General features: G+C 53.5%; 1 protein-coding gene across 1 annotated transcript in view; it reads left to right on the plus strand.

The window, feature by feature from the left end:
* The first annotated feature begins 17,096 nt into the window (after positions 1–17,096).
* ME2 (malic enzyme 2) overlaps positions 17,097–27,115 on the plus strand; it is a 33,208-nt gene continuing 23,189 nt past the window's right edge. The window contains exons 1-2 of the mRNA XM_039733325.1: positions 17,097–17,229; positions 23,765–23,891. Of these exons, the coding sequence (XP_039589259.1) occupies positions 23,784–23,891 (108 nt within the window). The 5' untranslated portion in view covers positions 17,097–17,229; positions 23,765–23,783. The remainder of the gene's footprint in view (positions 17,230–23,764; positions 23,892–27,115) is intronic.

The raw sequence follows: 27,115 nt of genomic DNA on the forward strand, positions 1-27,115 counted from the left end.
TCTGCTCTTGCTGGGACCAGGGGCAGGTTTAGCTGTAGCAGGCCTTGACCAGCCCAAAAACATGTTCCTACTGTGAAGATCTCACACTGGGGTGATGGAAATGCCTCTGCTCCAGCCGGCCAGCAGCACTGGTGTGAGGGCAGCCAGGATGGGATGGGCTGCACCCAGGTGCAGGGGTGGAGAAGGCTTTTGTCAGGCAAAGCTGGTGGAGAAGGGCTCAGAAAGGCAAAGCCATTCATCTCTGGCCTTTGCTTTGAGCGTTTGGATGTCCCCCAGAGTGGCTTAGAAAGGGGAAACAGGACAGAGACAGAGGTTTGGTTTCTGGTGTGGTGCAGGCGATTGATATACCTCAACTCAAGCTCAGCACTTTCACTGCTGGTGGGGGACATTCCAATGCCAGGAGCAGCCACCCCCGTGCTGGAGCAGATCCAACCAGCCCAGCAGCCCACGGCTGGCTGTCCACGTCCCACTGCCCATGGTCCCACTGCCCTCAGTCCCATTCCCCATGTCCCACTGCCCACGGCTGGCTGTCCACGGTCCCATTCCCCATGGCCCACTGCCCATGGTTGGCTGCCCAGGGTCCCACTTCCCATGTCCCACTGCCCACAGTCCCATTCCCCATGTCCCACTTGCCATGTCCCACTGCCCATGTCCCACTGCCCATGTCCCACTGCCCATGTCCCACTGCCCATGTCCCACTGCCCATGTCCCACTGCCCACAGTCCCATTCCCCATGTCCCACTGCCCATGTCCCACTGCCCATTTCCCACTGCCCACAGTCCCACTGCCCATGTCCCACTGCCCATGGGTTTTCACCAATATTGCTGAACGGAACATGCCTTGGCTTGTCCAGCCCTGCTGCTGAGCCAGACAGGGGCTGCTGTGGTGTTCCACCCCAGAGACACTTTGTGTAGCCGTGGGTGGCAGCTGGGCGCCTTGGGGTGACCCCGGGCATGCCCCAGCTCCACTGGTTGTGGCTGGAGCTCACTGTCAAGAGGGTCACTCCTCAGGCCTCCCTGTGCTGGAGGTGGTGAAGGAAGGAATGGGTCCTGATGGAGGGTTTAATCCAGTGTTTATTCTGGGCCACGTGGCCCCTGAATGTAGCAACAGCTCCAACAGAACTTGCAGTGCATGGTCTGCTCGGCATTTTACCCGGGGGAGAGGGGGAATCCAAGGACCACTAACCAGGTATGGGAGGAAAAGGACACCTGGATGGGCCAGTGGCCCCCAGGGATGGAGAGCGTCTTTTGAACCTGCCCAATCGCTCGATGCTCCTCTGGAATTCCTGGGTTGATAGACAGTGCCCAGCAGGAGTCACGGTGGGGGACAGGAGAGGTGATTGACACCTGGGGAAGGACCGAGGTAACTGAGGCAAGCCACGACATCACACAACAGCTGCCCATGTCCCCCTGCCCATGTCCCATTCCCCCAGTCCCACTGCCCATGATCCCCTTCCCCACGTCCCACTGTTCATGTCCCACTGCCTACGGTCCTGCCCAGCTCTGTGGGCATCCCACAGCAGCCAGCAGAGGCTGGACTGCCCAGCTTGGGAGATGTGCCAGGGAGGAGCAGCCAGCTGTGTCCCGGCTGTATCCCAGCTGTGTCCCAGATGTATCCCGCCTGTGTCCCGGCTGTATCCCAGCTGTATCCCGGCTGTCTCCCAGCTGTGTCCCAGATGTATCCCGCCTGTGTCCCGGCTGTATCCCAGCTGTATCCCAGCTGTGTCCCATCTGTGTCCCAGCTGTGTCCCAGCTGTGTCCCAGCTGTATCCCAGCTGTATCCCGGCTGTCTCCCGGCTGTCTCCCAGCTGTATCCCAGCTCTGTCCCAGCTGTGTCCCAGCTGTATCCCGGCTGTCTCCCAGCTGTGTCCCAGCTATATCCCAGCTGTGTCCCAGCTGTGTCCCAGCTGTCTCCCAGCTGTGTCCCAGCTGTGTCCCGGCTGTGTCCCAGCTGTGTCTCGGCTGTATCCCAGCTGTATCCCAGCTGTGTCCCAGCTGTCTCCCAGATGTGTCCCAGCTGTGTCCCGGCTGTGCCCCCAGGCTCTGAACGGAGCCCATCCCGCCGGGAGAGTCCAGCCTGCGGTCAGCACCCGGAGCCAGCAGAGGCCGGACCGCAGGAGGAGAGCAGCTGGGTGACCCTGGCAGCTCTCCTGGCAGCTCTCCTGGAGACGGGCAGCCCGTGCTGCCGTGGGGTGGGACACCAGAGCCCAGCCCGTGCAAACCTCGCTCTCCTGGCCGGGCAGCCGCGTCCCCTGAAACCAGAAGCCATTTCCCATGGGCTGTCTCTTCTCCAGAGGCTGCAGGACTGTTTATTATGGCCATGAAAGAAACCGTTTTGCTTTTGAGTGTTGTCTTGTGGGCCCACAATTAAAGGGTACAACGGACTTGGTAACAAGCAGACAGAGTGTGTTGCTGCCACTCCGGATTTTCCATCTCGCTTTGTGAGCTCTTATTTAATGTTGCTCTAAAACCTCAGCATCACATGCTGGGAAAAGGGGATAAGAGGGATGGCTTTAATTTGTTACCTGAGTGTGCTTAGCTGATCACAAGCCAGATCTGTCTCTCATTTGCAAAAATAAAACGTAAGGCCTGAGCCTTCCTTGCGTGGCAGTGTGTAATTATTTTATAAATTATTATTATTTTTATTGTGAAGTGTTTGCTCTAGTATTGGAGTAAAAATCCACAGAATTCCGCAAATCATAGGATTCAGAGGGCATTCACTGAAGGAGGCACAGGGCACTGCTGTTGCTGATGGCACTGTGGTGGCCCCCGAGCCCCCGTGGCCCTGGGATGGGTGCACACCCTGGGCTCAGATAAAACCCAGCTGTTCTGGGCTTTGTTTAAAGAGCAACAGGGGGAGCAGAAAAATCCCTCCCTGAAACTGCAGGAGCTGCTCCTGGTGGCTCCTCACCAGGATCTGCTTTTCCACTGCAGCCACCCACCCATGGCTGCAGCCTGGGCACCCCTCAGGAAGGAGATTTAAAACTCCCTCAGATGTCAGGGAGATGCCTCCAACAGCTCTGTTGCTGCCCCAGAGATTGTTCTTCCTCCGTCTCAAATATGTGGTTATTTTTGCTGCAGTTTATTTTTGGTGGTGCTGGGACTCAGCAGCTGTCACACCACCGCAGAGCTGCACTAACCAGGCCTTCAGAGCTCCACCGTGGCAGTAACAAAAATACCACCCCAGCTGCCTTTTAAAAGGGGCTTTGGGGACACCCCGGGGGCTTTTTCCTGTGCAAATCCCTCACAGACCCCAGAGCCAAACCACAACATAGTGTCAGTGCGTTTTACAAGTGGGCTTTTTGGAGACTGGACTGCAAATGATCGGTTCTGTCCCTCGGAGCAATTTCATGCCACCATCTACAGTTTTTGAGAGCTTGCAGTGAGAGCACTGTATAGTGTGGCATGCAGGCATTTCAGCTCTGAAATTTTCTTTCTTTTTCATCTGGTTCTAAGAGGAGTTGAAGAGAACAAATGCACCATATGGTGTTTGCTTGTGAATTGTTGCCTTTGACATTTTGAAAGGCAGAGTTTGCTTCTGAAGCAGTACGATATTCGGGTGAATGGAGTCCTCTCAAAGTGCATCTTCACTTTCTGAAGCTGTGCTCACCCCGCTATTTTAAACTGCCATCTGGGCACTGGGGGGGCTGGTTTATAACAATCGTACTGCTAAATCCAGAGTGGGGTTTTATTTATTTAAATAACAAAGATTCTGTCACACAGGGTCTTTACCCTGCCTGGTCTTGGGTTGCGATGGAATAAAGTACAACAAAAGGATCTCTGAATGGTTGCTTTCATTGATGTTGCAGTGAAAAATAGGTGGTTTAGGACATTTATATGAATTAAAATAACAAAGATTCTGTCTTAAAAATGGCAACCTTTTCACACAGGGTCTTTACCCTGCCTGGTCTTGGGTTGCGATGGAATAAAGTACAACAAAAGGATCTCTGAATGGTTGCTTTCATTGATGTTGCAGTGAAAAATAGGTGGTTTAGGACATTTATATGAATTTTTATGAAGTTTTGGAGAGAATGTACCCAAGAACATCTGTGATAACACAGGCTATTCTGAAAAATAGAGTTAATTCCCGTGTGTGTCAATGCACAATGTCTGGTGTCTACCAGAGATTTCAAACTCCTGGGGCATTCCCGCTAGTCCATCAGGCGTTTCAGGGGGAAGAGGGGGAGCAGCCCGAGCCTGGCCGGGTGCTGTGGCTGCGAGGGGAGCTCCAGTCTGGGACCAGCAGCCCCGAGGCTGCGAGCAGGGCTGGGGAGCAGCCGGCGGTGCCTCGCCGTGCCGCGGGCTCACCCTCCGTGGGTCAGTGCCGTGCGGGTGGGGACAGGATGGCAGTTCAGCTGAGATGCTCTGAAATGTGTCTGCTCCTGTCCCTAAACCCTGGGTTCAGTGAGGAGGGTTCGGTCACACCAGCGCAGCCCGCAGCTCCGGGCGGCTTCCCCGGAGCATCCAGGGGCAGCCCCATCCCCAGAGAGGGAACAAAACGCCTTCACCCGAAGCGTCCTTCCTGTGTCTGCAAATCCCTGCGCCCAGGAGCCGCTGGATGCTGGGAAGCCATCGGCCATCCAGGTGAGTCCTTCCTGAAGCGGCTTAGGAGGGGAAAGGGGGCAGGAGACCAGCCGGGCACAGCAGGACTTTGTGTGTGTGTGTGCACCTGGCCAGCCCTGCATCAGCCCTCCTCACCGGGAAGGCTTGTTTCCAACCTCACAGCTCCATCTTGCCTTCTCAGGACAAAGGAGCCACACCTTCTCACCCTCCCTCCCCCGAGGAGATGGGAATTCCTCCCTTAGGAGAACTCTGTGCTGTTGTAGGGTAACACTGACAAGAGGTCAGCAGAGCGCAAGTGAAATGCACAGAGGATCTGAGCTGTCCTCACACATACCCCCTGCTTTTCCAGCTGGAGGTGGTTGATAGTGGAGTTATTCCATCCCTGAGCAAGTAGCCCACGTGTTTATGGGAGCAGGATGTGTGTGGATTGCAGCACAAGGAGCACTCCTCAGTCCCCAGGGCAGTCCCTGCAGGGGCACAGCCTCACCGGGAGCATCCTCAGGCTCCAGAGTCAATCCCTGGGCACAGCTGGGAGTGAGGAAGGCAGGAGGGACACTGTATGCTGCTGTCTGTGCACCATAGGCACACAGTCCTCACGGAGGCCCATAAACCAGAGAGAACCCTCCTGGGAACATTAAATATTAACTGGAGGGGCCTCCAGATTTTCCATGCGTAATCCCATGGAAGTGTCCTCTGCAAAAGGAAGGAAGAAGAAAATCCTCTCTCTCTAGAGCTAAATGATATTTATTCATTACAGGCTCAAAAGTCTGTCACTGCAGCAAAACAAGGCCACACACTGGGGTGCTCCTGCCACGAACTCAGCCTGCTGTGTCCCACAGCCCAGACAGCTCATTGCCTTCCTACAAAAGGATGCAGAGGAATCAGCTTTTCTGCCCAAAATGAGCAGCAGATCAGGGCTCACGTTGCCTGTGCATGGCCTGTGCTGTTTCCCTCTGCTTCCAGAGCTGTGCCCCAGCACCTTCAGAGTGCCACCGGAGCCTGGGGAGCTGCCCCACGGCCCTGGCAGCAGGAGAGGCCTGCTGGGGACAGGGATGTGACAGTGGTGTCTGCAGAGAGCTGGGGGGCAGTCGCTGTGCCACCCCTTCATCCTCAGACAGGCTGTGCCATCCCTCAGCCCCTGGTGGATAAACAACCGGGGAACCAAAGGCCACGGTGGCAGAAATGTCAGCCTGCGAGCTGCAGAGCAGCACACTGAAGTATTTAACCAGGGAGGCGCTGGCAGAGGAGCTGAGCAGCAGGAGCCCTGGTGTCTTCCTCTGGCTGTGACTCCGTGCCTCCAGAGGCACCGAGTGACATTTCACACCGACTGAGCCAGACTGGGCAGAGCAGTTTGTCACCTCTGCACCTGGCAAGGGGCTATTCCCACAGCAGGGACTGTGCCGCTCCAAATTACATCCCTGGAACACAGGAGCTGTCAGTAAAGGCTAAGCTGCCCCCTCCTCTCCTCTGCCGCTTTGAGCCGCTCCCCCAGGAGCGACACGGTCTCTCTGTGCTGCTGGATTGTCACAGGAGCATCACTGTGCTCACACCCAGCCTGTCAGCCAGCCCTGGTGCCCAAAGCGGTGGTTGGGAGCCAGGCAGAGCTGCTCTGGGACCTGCCCTGCAGCCTGCTCACACTCAGCCTCTGTCAGCCAGCCCTGGCCCCCAAACTGGTGATTTGGAGCCAGGCAGAGCTGCTCTGGGACCTGCTCTGCCCCTCCCTGAGGTCTGCTGAGCTCTGCGTGTGTGTCCTCCGTCTCACTGGCAAAACAGGAGGAAGGGGTGACAGAAAAAGCTTTGAGGCTGACTGATGGAAAGGGTGAGGTGTGATCCGGTTTTCTTTTCCAACAGTGAAGCTTTTATAGACTCATGGAAGGGTTTGGGTGGGAAGGTCCCTTTAAAGACCACCTGGCTCAGGGCACTGAAGCTAAAGGAGTGGCAGCCTGCAGGGAAGCCCCCTCCTGTGGCAGCTGCTCCAGGGAAGGGCAGGCACTGAGCCCACACATCCTGCCTGCTCCTGCTCCTGCTCCTGCTCCTGGCTCCTGCTCCTGGCTCCTGCTCCAGCTCCTGCTCCTGCTCCTGGCTCCTGGCTCCTGCTCCTGCTCCTGCTCCTGCTCCTGCTCAGCCACTGGCTGAGGTTCCTCTGGACCCACCGAGCTCCCTGCTCAGCGACCACTGCAAAGGAGCCAGGATCTGCTCTCTGAGGACAGAGGAAAGAGGGTGTGAAGGGAGAGGGGAAGCCATGGGAGGGCAGAGTGGTGGGCTCGGGGAGCGCCAGCAGGAGCCCAAATCCAGCTGAGGTGTCGGGGTGCAGAACAGCAGCCAGACAAAGCAATCCTTTGGGACAACACCCCGGAGCCAGGGCTGGCACTCGGGGTGCAGAACAGCAGCCAGACAAAGCAATCCTTTGGGACAATGCCCCAGAGCCAGGGCTGGCACTCAGGGTGCAGAACTGCAGCCAGACAAAGCAATCCTTTGGGACAATGCCCCAGAGCCAGGGCTGGCACTCTGCAAGGCAGCTAGCTCTTCCCCGGCCGCTGGCAGGTGGAAATAGCTGTGTTTCCTACCTAAAACTGTTTGATTTTTGTTTGATTTTTGTTTGATCTTGTTTGATTTTAATTTCAAAGCCGTGCAGCTCTTGGGAAGCTGTCTTAGGCAAGGACAGGCTGCCCTCTGCAGGGAAATTCATCAAATTTGGGCTCTGGCTCTCCTCACCCACTGCCTGGGTTAGCCCCACAGACCGACCCCAAACCGGTGCCACCCCAGGGCCAGAGCCCTGCTCTCACCTACATCCTCCAGCAGGCTTCCATTTCCAGTGCCTGTGATGCACAGATTTGCAGGCGGTCCGGGATTTGACACCAAGCTTTTCCCCCTGCTGGGGAAAACGGTGGGATGACAGCTGCTGGGACACGTGCAAGCTGCGAGGAGCAGGTGCAGGGCTGGGTGAGCGGGGCGGTGAGCGCTCCTGTCTCAGTGAGGAGAGCCAGGAGGCGTTTAGCCCTGCTGAATTGCGTCTGGCAGGTTTTCTCCAGCGGAGCATTTCAGCACATCATCCCCCAGGAAGGTCGGCAAAGTCGTTTAAGCCAAAGTCATTTAAGTCACTTAAGCTGGCAGCACCAGCTCTGTTGCCTGCGTGTGAGTGGCTGTGCACCGCGCTTGCTTGGGTTGGCATTTTGGCAGCAGGTGTTGGAACAGAAAAGGAAATTTTTGCTGTTTCTGGAGACCCGAGCCCACGCTGGCCAGGCCTCCTGGGTTGTGTCAGCGTGGCTGAAACACATAAACTCCCATCCTCAGCTTAGAGAGCATGTTCAGAGTCCCCTCTGACAAGGGTGGCAGAAGGGATGAGCCACTGTCCTGTCCCCAGGCAGCACTGGGCTGGTAGGTCTCCCTGCTAAACCAAGTGGCTTTTTAAACCATTCATCGCCTGTAACAATATTCAGAGATTTACCTTGCATGCTGCTTTTGGTCCTACAGAGAGCACACAGGGTCTCTTGGGGAGCTCAAAGGGAGAGGTCAGAGTGTTTCTGAGCAGCAGCCTGGTGCTGTAGCTGTCGGAGCTCTGCACCTCCCCAGACGCCTGGGGCAGGGATGGCAGGCAGGTGTCACTCACACGGGCCTGTCAGAAGCTGAAAAAGCACCGTGCCTGTTGTTTGGCCTCTGCAAACACTGTGTGAAGGGAACATCCCCAGAGCAGCAGTGCAGCTGCTGCTCCCCTGAGCGTGCTCTGAGCACTGGCAGGAGCTGTGGGGCTGAGGAACAGCAGTGCACTGCCCCTCCTGAAAACACACCCTGACTGCTCTCCTGCCCGGGCCCGTGAGAACTCACTCGTGGGGAATTTGGGAGGAATTCGAGATGGGACCTCTGAGTTGGTTTTGATGATGCAGTTTATTTTCCTTGTCTTCTACGCAGGCAGGAAGGGGGAGTTCAGCTCGCACCTCACTGCATGGTTCAGAAGGCCACAAGACCTCAGCTCCAAGACCCTCTAAGGATTTGCTGACCCATAAAACACTGCCAACAAGGGCATTTAGGTTTTTGACCTGATCCTTAAATATTTCATCTTATGGGCCCATGCTACAGTGTAAGCTTTCTTAGCCAATCATGTTATGACACACAAACCTACAGCACTGCATTCTAGGCTCCTTGTTCACCTCTGTAATTACTTTTTTTTCTATATCTTAAGCTCTAAGACTTTAAACTTCCCTCCACTCAGCTCAGTGTGTCTCTGCTTTAAACCATAAATCCACATTCTCACTTCTAGCACTAAGTTTGGGAGCCTTTTCCAAGGTCTCAGATCAAATCCTGAGTTTAACTCTGGGCTTTGGCTTACAGGCACAAGGTTCTGAGAGCTCCTGCATTTTGGATTCCAGCAGAGCCAGCCACACGGGGGGCTCAGGGATGGCTGTGGCGGGGCTGGGGGCTGTGACAGGCTCCAACAGGCTGGCAGTGTCCCCACGGGAGCACAGCACCACCAAATCACAGCAGAGATGCCCCCAGAACCCGCCTGGGGACAGGAGGGGTGACCGGCCCCGCAGGGCACACGGCCTCAGCTGAGGGGCTGCAAAGGACAGGCAGCAGCAAATCTTCCTGGAGACACTTTGGGGAACCTCAGGGGGGTAACGCTGGTCAGCAGCAGGCACGGCAGGGTGGGTTGCTCCCAATATTCACTGCCTGGTGACTTGCTGCCTGCCTCGGACCTCAGAGCAGAGCGGGGCTCCTGCAGCTCTGTCCTGCCCCTTGTGAAATACAGAACTGTGTTTGGTGTCAGGGGCACGCACGCAGCGTGTGATCTGTGACTGTGGGAGGTGTGGAAACCCACCACGGGACAGCTATAAAGACAATTCTAATAAATAACTGAGGAGGTAAAGCATGGAAGAAGGCCTTGGAACCCATCTTTTGTTCGCAATTAACGTTTCTAAGACTTAAGTTGATTTAGGAGCATTTGAATTAAAGCTTTAAGGATGTTGCTGTTTGACAGGAACTTTCTGCTTGTAGCCAGGCCTTAAAGAGGTTTGCAATAATAACCTTTTGAAGTATAATTTTAGAATATTGCTTGTAGTAAGGATCTTTGAAACTATAGCTTTAGAATATATAAAAAGGGAACATGCTTATCTCGATGCCTTAACAAAGCAGTGAAAAGCAGCTTGAGAAAGGAAGATGAACATCAACTCCAGGATTGAGAGTTTCCACCAAGGGGAGCTGGACATCACTGGTATGAGATTGATAGTCCTTGCAATTAAAAGGTGAACCCATCTGGAATCTGGACCTCACCAGCTGGGGATGCTTCTTTCGGGGACACATCCTGAGAAAAACTAAATCACAATAGTGTATAGAACTGTGATGTAACAATTGGGAATAGGAACTGCTGAGAAAGCTGATGAGTAGCCCTATAAATACCTGTGAGCCCCAACTATCGGGGTGCAGCTGGGGGGAAAACTTCCCCCACTGTACCCAGCGCTGTGTTGCTCATGCTTTACCACAGTAATTAATAAACTGATTGCTGCTTGAATATTTGCCTTGTCAAGGTTCTCATTTATAACACCCTTCGATCCTCATGTACCTTTGGGTGTTGATTCCATTCAGCCTCAGCCCAAGGATCACTCACTGATCCTTTCAGGGAGGAAAACAAGCTTCAGCCAGGAGGGGAAAAAGAAACAGAACATGTTAGCTAAGTAGGGCTGGATTTTTAAGAAGCTCAAGTTCCCTTGCTCTCAGAAAAGAGAAAAATGCTGTTTGTGAAGCTGTCAAGAATTGGAGACTTCCTTTCACAACATGGTTGATGAAATCTTGATTGAGTTAGGTTCTCTGTAATTTAAACTACAGAAGAGCTTCTGAACAAGTGCCAAAGCTTGCCTTATAACAGAGGTTTTGTAACTGTCTCCTATCTCCCTATCTCACAACTGAGACATCTGGCACTGACCCAAACCCAGCTATCTGTGCTTTCTGTGGAGTGACAAAATGCACAACTAATGTAGGGCATTTCTGTCCTTTACTCTTTGTGCAGGATGTAAAAACTCTTCATACTATACCCTCGATCAGGTCATTTTCCAGCCTAAACGTTTCCGTGTTTCAGTGTCAGCCCTCTCCCACAGGAGAAGCTGGATTTTAAGGTTCAGCTAGCAGCAGGTGTCCAGTGAGAGCACACGCAGGGTGAAGTGCAGAGGAGTTCAAGCAGGACACAGAGGGAGCACCGTGGGCCAGCAGCTACAACGCTGCTTCAGCAGAGCCCCGTGGATGGCCAGCAGCCCAGCAGGAGGATGGTGACTCAAAGAGCAAAGGCCATTTCTCCTCACTGCCATGGCACTCTGCTTATCAGCTCTCTCCTCACTTTGCAGGAAATTAAGTCGTTTTGCAGTGGTGAGGATGCCATCCTTCACCAGACACAGAAAAGTCAGGGCTGACTCTACCACACTGACTAACAAGTACAGAAAATGCAATTTATGGCATCTCGAGCCGGTGCAATTTGAGACCTGTGAAGGTTAATGGATCTCTTCTGGCAGGTTTCTCTGTTATTTCTGTCAGGTGCTGCCGCGTGGAGACAAAAGCAGAGTGTTCCCAGCAGAGCCTGAGTGCTGGGAGCCCCGGCTGAGGGCGAGGCGTCCATCAGATAAGGGCAGAAACAACTCCTCGAGTTTGCTTGGGCTGACGGGACCCATTCTTCCACTTCCACGGCTCCTTCTGGCTCTGATCAGTCTCTGCAAGTCCATCCTCATCCTGCAGCAAGACCCGCAGCCCGTGAGGTGAGAGAGACCAAAAAGCACTGCTTTCAAGGTGTCAAACGCGAGTGCAGCCCACCAGACGCTGCCGATGGGGCTGGGCTCCCGGGGGTGTCTGCGGGACGCCTCTTTCCAGATCAACTGCGGTCAGCGCGGCTTGGCGACTCGCAAACCCGCGGTGAAATGCGCTTTAGGCCCGCAGAGGCCAGCCGAAGCTGTCGGCGGCGGCTCGGCGTGCCCGGGGCGATCAGCAGAGGGCAGCCCCGGCTCTCTGCTCGCTCGGCGCTGCGCTCCGGCGGTGCCCGGGACGCGGGTCGGCGCTGCGGGGCTGCGGGACGGCAAGGACGGGCTGCGGAACACAAAACTGCGCTCGGTGTCACAGGCAGCGTGTGATCTGTGACTCTGGGAGGTGTGGAAACCGACACGGGACAGCTATAAAGACAATTCTAATAAATAACTGAGGAGGTAAAGCATGGAAGGAGGCCTTTGAACCCATCCTTTATTCGCAATTAACCTTTATAAGTCTTCAGTTGCTGGGGATACTCCTTTCTGAAATACATCCTGAGAGAAACTAAATCACAATAGTGTATAGAATTGTGATGTAAAAATTGGGAATAGGAACTGCTGAGAAAGCTTATGAGCACCCCTATAAATACCTGTAAGCCCCAGCTATCGGCGTGCAGTTGGAGGGAAAACTTCCCCCACTGTACCCAGCGCTGTGTTGCTCATACTTTACCACAGTAATTAATAAATTGAATATTGGCCTTGTCAAGGTTCTCATTTATAACACGCGTCCTGCTGTGCCCCACCAGCCGAGACGGAGCACAGGCTGCAGATCGCAAGAAGAGAAACTAAAACATAAATTAAAAAGCAGAAAAAGACACACCTGGTTAACCTACAGTGAGAGTCACTGACAAAGGGATTTGTCTCTCAGCACCACTGTGGGCTGGGGTCTCAGGACCTGGCACTTCTGCACACACCGGAGCCCAAAAAGGCTAAATGAGAAATTTTACACAGAACTGCTTTAAGACAGAATGAAATTACCAGTCAGAAACTGAATGCAAAGAGTGGAAACGGTGTAAACGTACTTAGCTCTGTTGTTGCTGTAAAGAAGTAAAAAGGGCAAGGGTGATGGACAGCAGTAATATCTTTTAGTGTAATTGGTGTAATAAAAGACATTATTTTTCTTCACAAACCTTGCCTTGGGGCAGCCATCATCTTTGCTGCTTCGTTCCTGCTTCAGCCTCATGTAAATGTGAAGAGTCAGTGCGGTCATCTCCTCTGCATCAGGCCTGTCAGAGTGAACAATCAGCATTGCTTTTTAACAGAAATAAAGAGCAGAAGGCCAAGAAGCCTTACTGTGAATCAAACCACTCAGTTTCCACCAAGCCACAGAAACCTTCTGAGGGGTGGCTTGTTCTGCTAGTCCATACTGCAAAACCGTCAGATTGGAGCCAGATAAAAGCCAGTACCACTGCTTAAATAATTGTTTGTTCTGTATTAACTTCCCATGTGAGCTGGTCTCAGGGCCTGCCAATTCTGCACACACCGGAGCCCAAAAAGGCTAAATGAGAAATTTTACACAGAACTGCTTTAAGACAGAATGAAATTACCAGTCAGAAACTGAATGCAAAGAGTGGAAACGGTGTAAACGTACTTAGCTCTGTTGTTGCTGTAAAGAAGTAAAAAGGGCAAGGGTGATGGACAGCAGTAATATCTTTTAGTGTAATTGGTGTAATAAAAGACATTATTTTTCTTCACAAACCTTGCCTTGGGGCAGCCATCATCTTTGCTGCTTCGTTCCTGCTTCAGCCTCATGTAAATGTGAAGAGTCAGTGCGGTCATCTCCTCTGCATCAGGCCTGTCAGAGTGAACAATCAGCATTGCTTTTTAACAGAAATAAAGAGCAGAAGGCCAAGAAGCCTTACTGTGAATCAAACCACTCAGTTTCCACCAAGCCACAGAAACCTTCTGAGGGGTGGCTTGTTCTGCTAGTCCATACTGCAAAACCGTCAGATTGGAGCCAGATAAAAGCCAGTACCACTGCTTAAATAATTGTTTGTTCTGTATTAACTGGGCACACAGAGCTACATTATCAGTGAGTTCATGGGAGTGACAGGGCAGCACCACAGAAGGAATGAAAGGACAGATCTAGGCAACTACAACAGAGATTATTTTAGTTTAGTTATTTGCATCAAGGATCAGTGACAGGAAAAATGAGAACACAGGGTCCAGTGCTGGTAACAATACTTTAAATAAGATACTTGAGAAACTGAAAATATTACAGAAAAGAGAGTCAAAACTATCTCAAGGATGGGGAACAGAAATCTTCTGTGTACTTTATCAGGCATTGAGTGGTTAAAACCACTATGGTTTATCACAAGAAAAATTGAGAAAAAAAAAAGGAAATTCCCTTCAGCAAAGATACAAAAAACAAGCAGAAGATACCAGAAGCTTAGGAAGACAATAAAGAGAAATGGAATACAGTTTTAGGATGGTGAAAGTGCCTTAAGAAACCACCTTGGTGTGGTTTAGGAGAACTACCTTCAAACAGCGATGATTTTTGGGAGATGCAGTTTCAATTTAGCACAAACTCCTGTCTCCCTCTGGAAAGGAGCCCCAGCCGAACAAAACGGCCTGTGCACGCAGAAACGTGACCATGAAAGAGCCATCTGCCGCATTAGAAATTCCTGAATGGATTCAGAGCCGTGACTCTGGAGGCCGCTCCAGCCCCGCCGGGAGGGGCGGCAGCTCCGTGCCTGTGCTGGCTGGATTCAGGGAGCCCAGGAGCTCCTCTTGGCCACAGCGGAGCAGCGAATTCCCTGCGCCAGGGCAAACTTCCGAGTGAGCACCAAATACGGTGGCAAAGGCCCTGCGGAGGAAGGAGAGCGGCTGCTGCTCCGGTTCTGCAGCACCGGCAGGGCACGGAGACTCACTGGGAGAGACACATTTCACACCCCTGTACTTTCCCTCGTTAAATCTGGAGCTGGGAAGGGGCTGGAGCCCCAAGAGGGGCAGAGGGAGCTGGGAAGGGGCTGGAGCTCCAGGAGGGGCAGTGGTGAGTCCCCATCCCTCAAGCCAGGTGGATGTGGCACTCGGGCACACACATGGTGGCCCTGGCGGTGCTGGGGGATGGCTGGACTTGAGGGTGTGAGGGCTTTTCCAGCCCCAGTGGCTCCGTGGTTCCATGGCCCTGCTGGGCACGGAGCACGGCCAGGCCTCCTCTGCACAGTGACCTGTGTCTCGGAAAAGGCCCGGAGCCTGGATTGGGTGCCCCCAGGAAATGACAGCTCTCCCTGCCACACAAACCCGCTGCAGGGAGCTCGGCCCCGGGGCAGTGATTTATGCAGTTTGGGTACCAAGCCAGGCCTTTTTAAATGCCTCCAATTTGGGCTATTTTTAGCCGGGCACAAAGGCATGACCTTGCAGGTTATTTTCGCAATCTCCTTTGTTTATAGGTGCATTATTCAGAAATGTTTGACACCCGCCACAGTCATGCTGACAGGGAGGGGAGCAGCTGAATGTGCTCCTTATGACAGGCCTCAAAATCATAATTAGGAGAGGGGGTTTTGATTAAGTAGCTTTACGTATCTGATACTGTTACTATAGTGACTCTGCTTCTTTTAACTGCACCGTGCTCCTTCATACATCAAACTATTTAAATTGTCTTCGTGCCAGTGGCAGAGAATTAAAATTCTTACTTAATAAAAGTTATTGTTAAAATAACATTTTCTCTTTTTAACTGAAAGTGGGGAGCACGAGATGGGACCTTGGGCAGGAATTGGTGGCTGGGAGGGTGGGCAGGCCCTGGATCCCTGGCAATGTCCAAAGACAGCTTGGAGCAGCCTGGGACAGCGGAAGGTGTCCCTGCCCATGGATGAGATTTAGGGTCCTTTCCAACCCAAACCATTCCAGGATTCTGTGATTAACAGTCTCAAGATCTACAGCACTCAAAAATATCTGAGTTTGGGCTGGAGAGGAGGCAGACGAGGCTGGGATGGGCTGAGCTGTCATGTTTCATACCCCTGCACTTTCCCTCTCCAAACTCTGTGGAGGCTGAGCTGGGATGGGTATCACTTCCACTGATTTGAGACCTTTGTGAGGACAAACAGCCAAGTGTTATAGTGAAAAGTGATGGTTTTGCTCTTTTCTTCTGCAATTCCAGTGCTGACCTGCACTATTAGCTGCCTCGGTGACTTCTGCCAAGCCTTCTGTTTGAGTCCAAGGCTGTCCCAGCCCTGCTGGCTCCGTGAGGCAGCAGACCAGGCAGGGCTTACCCCAGCACTGTGGCCCTGCATGTTTTGAGGAGCCCTATTCCACGCAGGGCATCCAGCACGGTGGCTACTGGGAGCAGCTTCCACATTGCCACAAGGAGCTCTGCGTGGAGTGACCCCATTTCCCTGCCTCCGCTCTCACACGGCATCCAGCACGGTGGCCCTGGCCACTGGGAGCAGCTTCCACATTGCCACAAGGAGCTCTGCGTGGAGTGACCCCATTTCCCTGCCTCCGCTCTCTGCTCCTTCCTCCTGCTTTGCCTTTCCCCCTCAGCCTTTCCTCACATCCCTGTCCCCTCACGGACCCAGCTCCTCACAGCCCTGTGCCCTCATGGACCCCATCCCCTAATGGACCCAGGTTCCTTATGGACCCCAGCTCCTCACAACCCCATCCCCTCATGGATCCAGGTTCCTTATGGACCCCAGCTCCTCACAGCCCCATCCCCTCACGGACCCAGACTCCTCATGGACCCAGCTCCTCACAGCCCTGTCCCCTCACGGACCCCATCCCCTAATGGATCCAGGTTCCTTATGGACCCCAGCTCCTCACAGCCCCATTCCCTCACAGACCCAGACTCCTCACGGACCCAGCTCCTCACAGCCCTGTCCCCTCACGGACCCCATCCCCTAATGGATCCAGGTTCCTTATGGACCCCAGCTCCTCACAGCCCCATTCCCTCACAGACCCAGACTCCTCACGGACCCAGCTCCTCGCAGCCCCCAACCCTTCGCAGCCCCATCCCCCCTCACAGACCTCCATCTTCTCATGGCTTCCAACCCCTCATGGATCCTGTCCCCTCACGTTCCTCATCCCCTCATATTCCCTATCCCCCCATGTTCCTCATTCCCTCATGTTCCCCATCCCCTCACGTTCCCTATTCCCATTCCTCATTTCCTCACTTTCCCCGTTCCCATTCCCATCCCCTCACGTTCCCCGTTCCCCATTCCCCATTGCCATTCCCTTCCCCTCACGTTCCCCATTCCCATTCCCTCACGTTTCCCATTCCCATCCCCTCACTTTCCCCGTTCCCATTCCCATCCCCTCACGTTCCCCGTTCCTCATCCCCATCTCCATCCCCTCACGTTCCCCAACCCCGTTCCCCATTCCCATCCTCTCACGTTCCATTCCCATTCCCATTCCCATTCCCTTCCCCTCACGTTCCCCGTTCCCGTTCCCGTTCCCATCCCCTCACGTCCCATTCCCATTCCCATTCCCATTCCCATTCCCATTCCCATTCCCATTCCCATTCCCATTCCCATTCCCATTCCCATTCCCTTCCCCTCACGTTCCCCTCACGTTCCCCGTGCCCTCACGCGCCCATCCCCAGTCCCGCCCTCGCCCCGCCCCTCCTCGCTGATTGGCTGTCTCGCCAGTCCAATTAACCTGTGACAGCTCCCGCCGCGCCTGTCCCGCTTTCCCCTCTGCGGGGGCGGGACAAAACGTTCATTGGCCAAGTGCCGCCATCGCCGGCGAGTTTCCTTCTCTTCTATTTGCTGCGCCGGTTGTCAGTCACGGCCAACACCCGCCTCCCGGGGTGTCCCTCCCGGGCGCCTCGGAGTTGGCTCCATTCAGTGGCGGGTTCTGCGGTGGATGCAGCTCCGGCGGGCGGGCGCTGCTCTCGCTCAGTAGGAACAGGTCCTCGGCCGGCATCGCTCAGCGGGTAGCAGCCGCAGGAGGAGGTAGATCCCGTTCTGGTAACAATTATACAACTGCGGCGGCGCACCACAGGCCTCTCTCTCTCTTTATAAACCCGTGTCTGCGGGGCGTTCTGAGGGGCTGGAGGCCGCCCGGGCGCGGGGAGGGGATGGAGCCCGCCCGGGATGCTCCGTGTCCCCGGTCCGGCCCCGCGGGGGGCCGTGCCGAAGCAGCAGCACGGCGGAGCGAGGCGCCGAGGCTCGGCCTGCGGCGGAGGCAGCGCCGGGCCCTGCGGCAGGTGCGGAGGTGCCGGCGAGGAGCCGCGGGCAGCAGCCCGTGCGTGTTTACCCCTGTCGGAACGGTGACAAACGGAGCTGCCCGAGGCCGCGGCGAGCGCCCCCGCGCCGGGCCCGACCTGCCCTGAACTTCCCCGCGGCCCTGGAGAGTGAAAGTTGGGCAGGAGCGGAGCGGCTGGCGCGGCCTTGGAGCAGGAAGCGCCGCCCGGCCCCTCGGAGCTGCTGCCGGGTTCGGCCTCCTGGCTGCTCCTTCGGCCCTGGCCGGCCCCACGCTCCTCTAAAATATACCGACTAAGGGCTGGTGTCGGAGCAGCCCGGGGTGCCGTGTGGTGGCAAGAATCTCGTAATTGACAGGAGAAAAACCGAACTTACAGCACACTGATAAAGGGCTGGTGAAAAGGGACGGACCTGCAGCCCAGCAAGATCAAAACGGCCAAATGTGGATTGTTTGGTGTCGTTGTGTTGGTAATTCCAAAAAGTAGTGAGCAGCAAAGGGAGGTGCTCTGGGTGCCTGTGATTTACATGTGGGCAGATGGAAGAGCTGGGCAGAATGTGCAGCTCTGCAGGTGGCCCGTGTGTGTGCAGCCAGCGGTGTCTAATGCCTTATTAGAAGCTATAACATCTGTAGAAATTTAACCTGAGCCTGCGTTTTAGAAGAAACTGTGTGTTACAGTCGCAGGAGGGAAGTTCTGATAACCCTGCGCGGTGGCTTGTGAGTCAGCAGCTTGAGTGCAGGCAGGATTCGGAGCTTTTTGCTCTGCAAACTGAGGCAGAAGCTGCCAAAGTGCGTGGTGAGTGAGTGCTAATTGAATGCTCACCTTTACGAGTGGTGCCAGCACCCTCCCTGCAGCTGGAGCAGCCCTGCTGGCTCGTGGTGCACGGCTAGGCTCTCAGGTTCTTGGGTATTTGTTTTTCAAGCCCTGGCCAGCACACGCCGAGGTTTGTGAGAGGCTGGCAGGCGTGCACTTCACCTGCGCTGAGCTGCCAGCAGCTCGGCTTCTCTGTGCTCAGCTGCTTTCCCAGGAAGAACTCCTGTACCTCCAGCAGTTGTTGGCAGCATCCTTGTCTGCCCCTCAACTTGTATCCAAAAACAAAATCTGAGTTTCGGAGTTGAGCAGCTCCAGCACAGGGGCGTGCCAGTTCTGCAGAGCTTGAGTACCTTTCTGCTATTCCTGGAGTACTCCTGAGGGCTTTTAGGATGAGCTCTTTGTCCTTACCTTTACCGCCAGTGGCCCTCCTAGTTACACAAATTAAAATAAATCAAGCATGTCAATACATCGTGTTAGAGTTAGCCAAAAGTACTGCTGCTGCAGTTTCCACAGTAAAACTAATGGACTTTCTGGTGCTTAACAATCAGAATATTTAGGTCAGTAAATGTATAAAAATGCAGCTCTCTGATGTTGTCTGGTAAGAGCTGCTACCCACCAAGACCCCAACACCAAACAATTCAGCTACATTTTCTGCTCGTGCTGCAAGAAGTCTGATAGCACTGTAAATTACAGGAATTGAGAAATACTCTGTTTAGGAAGTGTTCTGAATCATTCTCCCCCGAGGTCGCCTGAGTGTGCTCTGTTTAGTGACTGTTTCCAGCCTGAGGTGGTGAGCTTGCTCACTCTGCCTGGGTGCTCCACACCTAACTTTTCTTCCTGTCGAGCAGGCTGCCTCAGAATAAAAGGGAAGAAAAGTAATCCCAGTATGCTAAAGATCTGCTTCCAAAACAACCCGCCTGCCTCTGCCAAACACTTCATTAGTAATTTCTGCCCATGACTGTTCCTTTAATCTGCAGATCTCAAGGTGCCTTAGAAACGTCCTTTAAAGTGGTGGCCCAGGACTTTGCTGGAGGGGACCTGAAGTAGTTTTGCCAGTGTTTCCTGCTGGCTTTCCTCAGCAGCAGCTCCTGGTCAGCTCAGGGAGCCAGAGGAGCCGAGCTGCTGTGCAGAACCACGTGCCTTCTCCTCATCCCTCTGCTCCCTCCTGGGATGCTCCTGTTCTGGAGCTAAAGTGGCTCCTTGTCCTGCTGAAGGGCGGTGGTGCAGGGAGAGCTGCTTTCTTTAGGGGGAAGTCTCGTGGGGAGGCACACTTACAGCCCGTGCTGGCCTAATGCAATAATTTTGGACTGCTTTATCGTTACTGAGGTGATGAAGCCAGCTAGTGTGTGCCTGGTTTGTGTCATGCTTGGGTGGGCCAGGCTGGGCTGTTTATTACTGTAAAAAAAAAAAAAGAGAGTGTGGTGCATCCACTCCAGCCCTGAGGTGGGGCAGGCTGTGGAGGCAGAGGAGACTGTTGGATTAGAAAGGGTTGAGGCCTTAAAAATTGGAAATTCTGTGGGGCCTCCGTGGCCTTGAATTGATGATTTCAGCTTGTCAATATCAATACAAAATAACTCCTCGACACAAGCCAGTTTCTGTACAGGAAAGAAAGGCTGGAACGAATCACTGACACAGGGTTTCAGGAGCGCTGGGAATGCATTTGTGTTTCCCCACCCTTCAGACTGAGGGCAGGCTGCAGAGTCATCCTCCCCGAGCTGCTGTGCAGGGACAGGCACTCCTGGCACTGAGGGGACACCCACGGGTCAGGCAGCCTGGGCACTAATTGAAGCTGGCCTTGCTTTAATTGGCTCTGAGCTTCCCGACTCTCTGAACAACCTAATTCTGCCTTTTAAGAGCGTGGTGAACCTTTCCCTTAAAAGTAGGTTTTGCCATTTAACAAATCCATAATTGGAGCAGCAGAACATTTGCTCCCAGATAAGGGCGCTTGTGCATATTGGTAATTAGTTTGACCTGGGCAGATGACTCCTGATAAGGCACAGCAGGGAGCTGTCCTCTGGTGTGCTGATGGATTTAATCCCCTTAATTTGTGACACAGCAACTCAAAAATTCCCAGCTGTGCTGGACTCGGTCTGGAGGTGCTCCACACTCTGGTGTAGTTCTCACCATTGTCAGGCACTGACAGAGTGGGAGCAGAGATCCTGGTTATGCTGACACAGGTTTGGGCAGGAATTTATTCCTCATTCAGTTCTGCTGCTTTCCTCCTAATTCCTCCTCCTCGCAGGACATTGCACAGCCTCAGTCCTCTGCGTGTTTTCACATCGTGGCAGGTGCTGCTGTTTCCCTTCCCCACGGAGATGCTGCCAGGGCTGGAGCCCCTCTGCTCTGGAGCCAGCCTGGCACAGCTGGGGCTGCTCCCCTGCACAAGAGAAGGCTGCAGGGACACCTGAGAGCCCCTGCCAGGGCCTGCAGGGGCTCCAGGAGAGCTGCCCAGGCACTGGGGACAAGGCCTGCAGGCACAGCACACAGGCCATGGCTGCACTGCCACAGGGCAGGCACACATTTTGGGATGTTGGGCAGGAATTGGTGGCTGGGAGGGTGGGCAGGCCCTGGCCCAGGGTGCCCAGAGCAGCTGTGGCTGCCCCTGGATCCCTGGCAGTGCCCAAGGCCAGGCTGGACAGGGCTGGGAGCAGCCTGGGACAGTGGAAGGTGTCCCTGCCCATGGCATGAGTGGCACTGGATGGGCTTTGAGGTCTCTTCCCACCCAAACCACTCTGGCATTCTCTGTCAGTCTCTACTGCCAAAATGATCTCTCCTGCTCTTTATGGTCTAACTCCCACCCTCTCAAGCCTGGCCTCTCTTTACAAACCCATCACAGCCATGTGAGAGCCTCCCCAGACAGCAGCACGTTCCATCTCCTTGAAACCAGGTGGTGGCTTAGGGACCTCTGGGGACCTCTCCCCAGCCCTGTTCTTGTGGCTCCCCAGCAGACGTGAGCCACAGAGCGTGAGGCTTCGTGTCCCTTTGTCCTTCCCCACAGGTCCAGGGGACAGGCTGGTGGCCAGCAGAGCTGGGGAGGGTCGCAGGGCCACGGCCAGGCAGGCAGAGCTGCTGGCAGGCACGGGGGAGGATTTCCTGCTTGTGAGGTCAGATTAGGTCGTGTTGAGGTCGGTTTTGCAGGCAAGCCCTTGCTGAACCTCTTTTCAAAAGTCTGTGACAAAGGAGTTGGAGGAGGTGTGCAGGATGGAGAGGAAACAAGCAGGGAACAATGAGAAGAGCAGGGGAGGGCGAGCTCAGGGCTGAGTGACCAGTCAGGTTTTGTGGTGGGTATAAATTAACTGGGATCATATCTCTGGGATCTAAACAGAGGGCTCAGTGGAAAATGAAACTTGATTCTCCCCTTTTATGAATCTGAGATAACTCCATCAAGAGAATAATTTTAGGTGCTGGTGTGACACCTCGGAGAGGACCAAGTCTCCTCTCTCACACATCAGGGAAGAAAGCAAGATTTGTGTCACCTCTGAAAAGCCTTTTCCCCTCTGCCTCGTTGATTAGAGTTAATTGATCAAGTTCAGGTGAATCTAGGCCACAATCTTGTTTGGTTCTTAAATGCTCATTAATTGCACCAAAGTAATTTAAATTTAATTAGAGTTCGGCAGGGTGTGGTGCTTGTTCTACTTTGTAATTCCTTGTCTGAGGCCTTTGCTGGTGACAGGGTGACGCCACGGTGGCACCAGGCTGGTGGGGCTCTGGGGTGGGGTTTGCTGTGGCACTGGAGTCACAGATCGTTTTTGGGCTCCCCTGCCCAGGAGATGGACCTGCAGCCGTGGGGTGATGGCAAGTGAGCAGCCAGAGCTAAAACCAGTTAGAGCTGAATTGGATGATCCAAAAACAGCACGGAATTAATGTGTTTTGCAGGACAGAATTAATTTCCCTGGTCTGATCCTGATTTCCCTGGCAGCTCACTCCACCACGAGCAGGTTTGGGGAGGAACAAGCACGTGAAGGGCAACATTTGTTTGTGCTGATGGCAAGGCTTCCTCCCGTGCCTCCTGTCCCACTCCACGCCACAAATTTATGGTCTTTACCCCAAAACAAATCAACACAGGGGGTTTGAGTGGAATTTTTGTCATCCACAGGCCTAAACACACAAGTGAAGGTTGAGGGGAAGGGATGCTTCTGGATGCAGAGCAGCTTCCCTCGACCCTTCCTAGTGGGTAGAAGAGAAACTCGGGCATAACTGATAATGAAAAATGTTAAATGTTTGCATAGTTTTTTAATGCTTGGAAAGATTTTCAAGAAGATCCTCAGACTGTAACTTGTAAAACCAGTCTACCATCTTAAAAGCTGATTATGTGCAAATTTGATTAGAGCAGGTCTTCTAAAGTATTCAGGCGATGTTTAAGATAATGAAGTTTTGTTCCTTAATTCAATTTTGCCTCCCATCTGGAAGAAATTAAAAATGCAAGCCATGCATCATTTCATTCCTTACAAATATCTCATGCCCTGCTTTACTGTCCTTGCCTGTCTGGGCTGTGAGTGTAGCTGGGCTGGGGGTGGCAGGTGCCCTCTCCTGGTCCCCTGCTGTCCCCTCCCTCTGTCACCACTCTGACCATGGTCCTGCCCTGCTTTCTGTTGTCTCTCACTCCCAGTGAAATAATCTTTGGGAGGTGAATTCATGCACATTCCCTGCTGGTCCTGCCTTATACAAGCACGTAGTAAATGGTAATTTCTTCACCGAAGAGCTTGTAATCAATAATGGATTAAAATGAGTTCAAGAGTTGCTAACACCTGTCAGGATAAGAACTTGGGTTATGCAAACAATTTTTAATTCTTTTGGGGAAACATCCTTTACTTTAAAATATATATTCTCTCTGAAAATAAAACTTTTTAAAGTTTGGAATTGTAAAAACCTGAGCCTGGAATCCCCAGTTCAGTGGAGTTTTTTGCCATTTTAATTCAACATTTTGTTGCAGCAGAGTTTCAATATGCTGACAGACAGTTTCTCCCCCGTGCTGCCCAGGCCAGGAGGTTTCACTGGAGAGCTCCCGAGGATCCCAGTGCAGATTTTGTGGTGCAGCTGCCCAGGCTGTCCCGTCCTGGCTGGCATTTGCACCAGTGCCGGTGCCACGGGTCACCGCTGAAACCACTGCTGGCATTTCTGCTCTGCCGGGAGGATCCCTGCCTTCCCTGCTCCGTGCCCTCAGCATTCCAAGCCCTTCCTGCCTTTCCCCCCTGGCTGCTGGGAGGATCCCTGCCTTCCCTGCTCCGTGCCCTCAGCATTCCAAGCCCTTCCTGCCTTTCCCCCCTGCCTGCCAGGAGGATCCCTGCCTTCCCTGCTCCGTGCCCTCAGCATTCCAAGCCCTTCCTGCCTTTCCCTCCTGGCTGCCGCAGGGCGGATTTGGGCTGGTGCTTCACGCTGTTAGCAGGGGTCTGACGCTGGCAGGGCTTCCCTGCGGCAGCGGGGAGCCCCGGCGGTGTCCGGGGGCTCTGCTGAGCGCTGCCTTTGCCTCGCAGGTGCTGCGGAGGAGCGAGGATGCTGTCCCGACTGCGCGCCGCCTGGGCGCCCGGCGCGGCGGCGCGGCGCGGCCTGCACACCAAGGAGAAGGGCAAGCCACTCATGCTGAACCCGCGCACCAACAAGGTGGGTGTGAGGCCTGTCCAGCTGTCTGTCTGCCTCCAAGGAGAGGCCCGTGCCCCGCGTCCCATGGACAGCCAGAACGGGGTGGTGAGGCAGGGAGCAGTTCCTGACCCGCAGAGCGAGGGCTGCTCCGCACGGTGCTGCCCTGGGCACACGAGGGGATGCTGGCACTGCTGAGCCCTGCTGAGCTGGGAGAGCTTGAGCAGGGACAGGGGCTGACCTCAGAGTCTGCCAGAGTTAACTCTGGATTCACCAGCCATGGGAGCTGACAGAGCCACAGGGACAGAGTCTGACAGAGCCACAGGGACAGGGTCTGACCCCAGAGTCTGCCAGAGTTAACTCTGAATTCACCAGCCTTAGGAACCGACAGAGCCACAGGGACAGGCTCTGAGAGAGCCACAGGGACAGGGTCTGACCTCAGGGTCTGCCAGAGTTAACTCTGAATTCACCAGCTTTAGGAACTGGCAGAGCCACAGGGACAGGGTCTGACCCAGAGTCTGCCAAAGTTAACTCTGAATTCCCCAGCCATAGGGACTGACAGAAACACTGGGCAGCACTGACAGAACCAGAGGACACAGTCTCAGCTACATCAGGGAATGTATAGGCTGGATATTGGGAAAACATTTTTCGCTGAAAGGATAATAAAGTACTGGGATGCTCTTCCCAGGGAGGTGGTGGAATCACCATCTCTGGATATGTTTAAAAAAAGGCTGGACATGGCACTTGGTGTTATAGTCTAGATTCTGAGTTGAGGTGTTAGGACATGGGTTAGACTCTGTGATCTTAGAGGTCACTTCCAACCTTCTTATTCTGTGATTCTGTAACCACAGGAAGTGTTAGCCTCTCTATCCTAGCTCTGGCCCTTTCCTGGGACACTGAGACTTGGGGCTGAGCCACATCGCCCAGGAAACATCCCTCTGCAGAGTCTGAAAGAGCATCTAAAAATAAACCTTGGTGGGAGCTAATTGGGAGGTACAGATATCATGTTAATTTCATGCTTTGAGGCAGACTTATAAGAAAGAAGCTTTTTGTTCCCTTCACTGAACTGTTCTTGTTTCCACAAGCCCATCCTCAACCTCTTTTTTTTTTTCCCCCACTGGAGCTGTAGTGGCCTTCAGGAATCTTGCAGCCATTAATACGAAAATTAAAACTGGTAAGAAATCAGATGAGGGCTTTTGGTGGCTGAACCAAGACGTCTGAAGTGGTCAAGAAAGGAGGCACATCTGCCTGTCTGGCAGGGCATTTCTAAGCTGTGGGGCTGGGTTATTTCACCCTTCCCTTTCTGCCCTGGGCAGTGGAGTGCAGGATGCCTCCATCCTGCCCGAATCCCAGCTGCCCAAAGGGAGGGAGAGAGAACTGTGGAAGGTTGAGACTGGCTGACTGCAAACTGAAGTGGAGATTGCTGTGTCAGGGAAGGAGAAAAGGGTAGATTGGTGTGATTTGTCAGGATCAGATTGTCTCGAGACTTTCTGAGCTCTGAAGACTTTGAGGTGCCATGGAAATTACTTCAACCCCTGTAAGCTTTTCTAAATGCTGATTATGCAACAGTATTCTGAAACAAGAACAATAGGTCGTTTCACTGTTTTTCTAGTGGTGATATCCTTCCAGTTTTTTTAACCCTGGGATCCTCAGCTGGACTGAGCACAATGCAGTTGTTTTTCTTGAGGAGCAGAAGGCAGTAGGGAGCTTCTGGTTAATGGCAATTGATTTTTAAAATTTTTTTATGCCTCCACGAAGTTACACTGGTGGGAGGGAACCCCACTCTGCATTAGTTTGTCTCTGCTGTATCAGCCTGTCCTTCCTGCTGACGCCTGTTGGAGTGGATCAGAAAGCTCACTGAGTGATACTGCTGGATGCAGTATCTGTATGGAAACGCATTTTGGATATTCAGCAAAGATATAAATGATTTATTAAACACACTGAGTACTTTACCCCTTGTGCCTCACGTGTGGATAGATATATATATATTATCTACGTACAGAAACAGATAAAGGGTGTTATTCCTTGCTGTCAGCTTGTTGAGGTTATCATGTTTTACTTGATTACATTTAATTTTTACATCCCCTATCGACTCTGCAGAACATTTGGTCTGCCCTAAGGGACACGTTCCTATAACAAGAGCTGCAGAAGGACAGCATCAGGGGCAGGAACCAGCCCTCACCCTTGTGCAAACTAATCTGTTGCTCTTTGCCACTGGAGTAGGTTTTTCTCTTCCAGTTGTTTTTATTTTCTTGCCCAGGGTTGTACAAATGTCACAAACAAAAATGTCCCCTGGTTGCAGGCGGACAGCACGGCTGCACCAGCTGGTTTGGGCTGTGGTGTTTGCAGGGCAGATTTGGGGTGTTCCTGGGCAGGAGGAGGCAGTGAGCTCTCTGGGCCAGCTCAGTGCTGCAGCCAGCAGTGCAGAGCCTGCTGCAGCCAGCAGTGCAGCGCCTGCTGCAGCTGCTGTGGCATGCTGCTCTGTCAGAGCCCCCCGTACTGTGTGACCCCTGCAGACAGTTATCTCCAGGACCTTCTGTCCTGCTGGAGGTCCCTGCTGTGCCCAGGCAGCATTTTCAGCTTGCTTAGCACGCTCTAAGGACAATCTCGCTGGGTGACCCCTGCTCCCTGCAGGGCTGCCCCTGCAGGCACTTGGCTCCAGGACCTTCTGTCCTGCTGGAGGTCCCTGCTGTGCCCAGGCAGCATTTTCAGCTTGCTTAGCACGCTCTAAGGACAATCTCCCTGGTTTAGTGCTGGCAATTAAATCGTTACTGATACGCTGCAGTGCTTCAGATGGGGCAGGGTTTGTTCTTCCAGCACAGAGCAGGTGATGCACAGGATCCCTGCCTGGTGATGTCTGTCCTGCCACGTGGAGTGCCATCAGAGTGTTCTTGTCTCCACTGGAAATACATGACCTGTAATGTTATCTGTGTGTTTGTTTTCTGTGGCTTGCAGAAAATTTGTGACTGAATAGTTGGCGACACTTGCTGTACCTCAGTTGGTTATTTTAGTTGGTTATTTTGGTGTTCTTTGAAGAAGGCTGTGATGGTGTTTTGTACTGTGGGTTCCATTACTCCGTTTTCCATAACTCTGTTCCCCAGGACTATTAGGTTATCACAGAATCCCTGAGGCTGGAAAAGCCCTCCCAGCCATCGAGTCCAACCTGTCACCCGATCCCCACCTTGTCACCCAGCCCGGAGCTCTCAGTGCCACGTCCAGGCCCTCCCTGGACACCTCCAGGGATGGGC

This window comes from Passer montanus, unplaced genomic scaffold (genome assembly GCF_014805655.1).
Source record: "Passer montanus isolate IOZ18808 unplaced genomic scaffold, ASM1480565v1 scaffold86, whole genome shotgun sequence".
Lineage (NCBI taxonomy): Eukaryota > Metazoa > Chordata > Aves > Passeriformes > Passeridae > Passer > Passer montanus.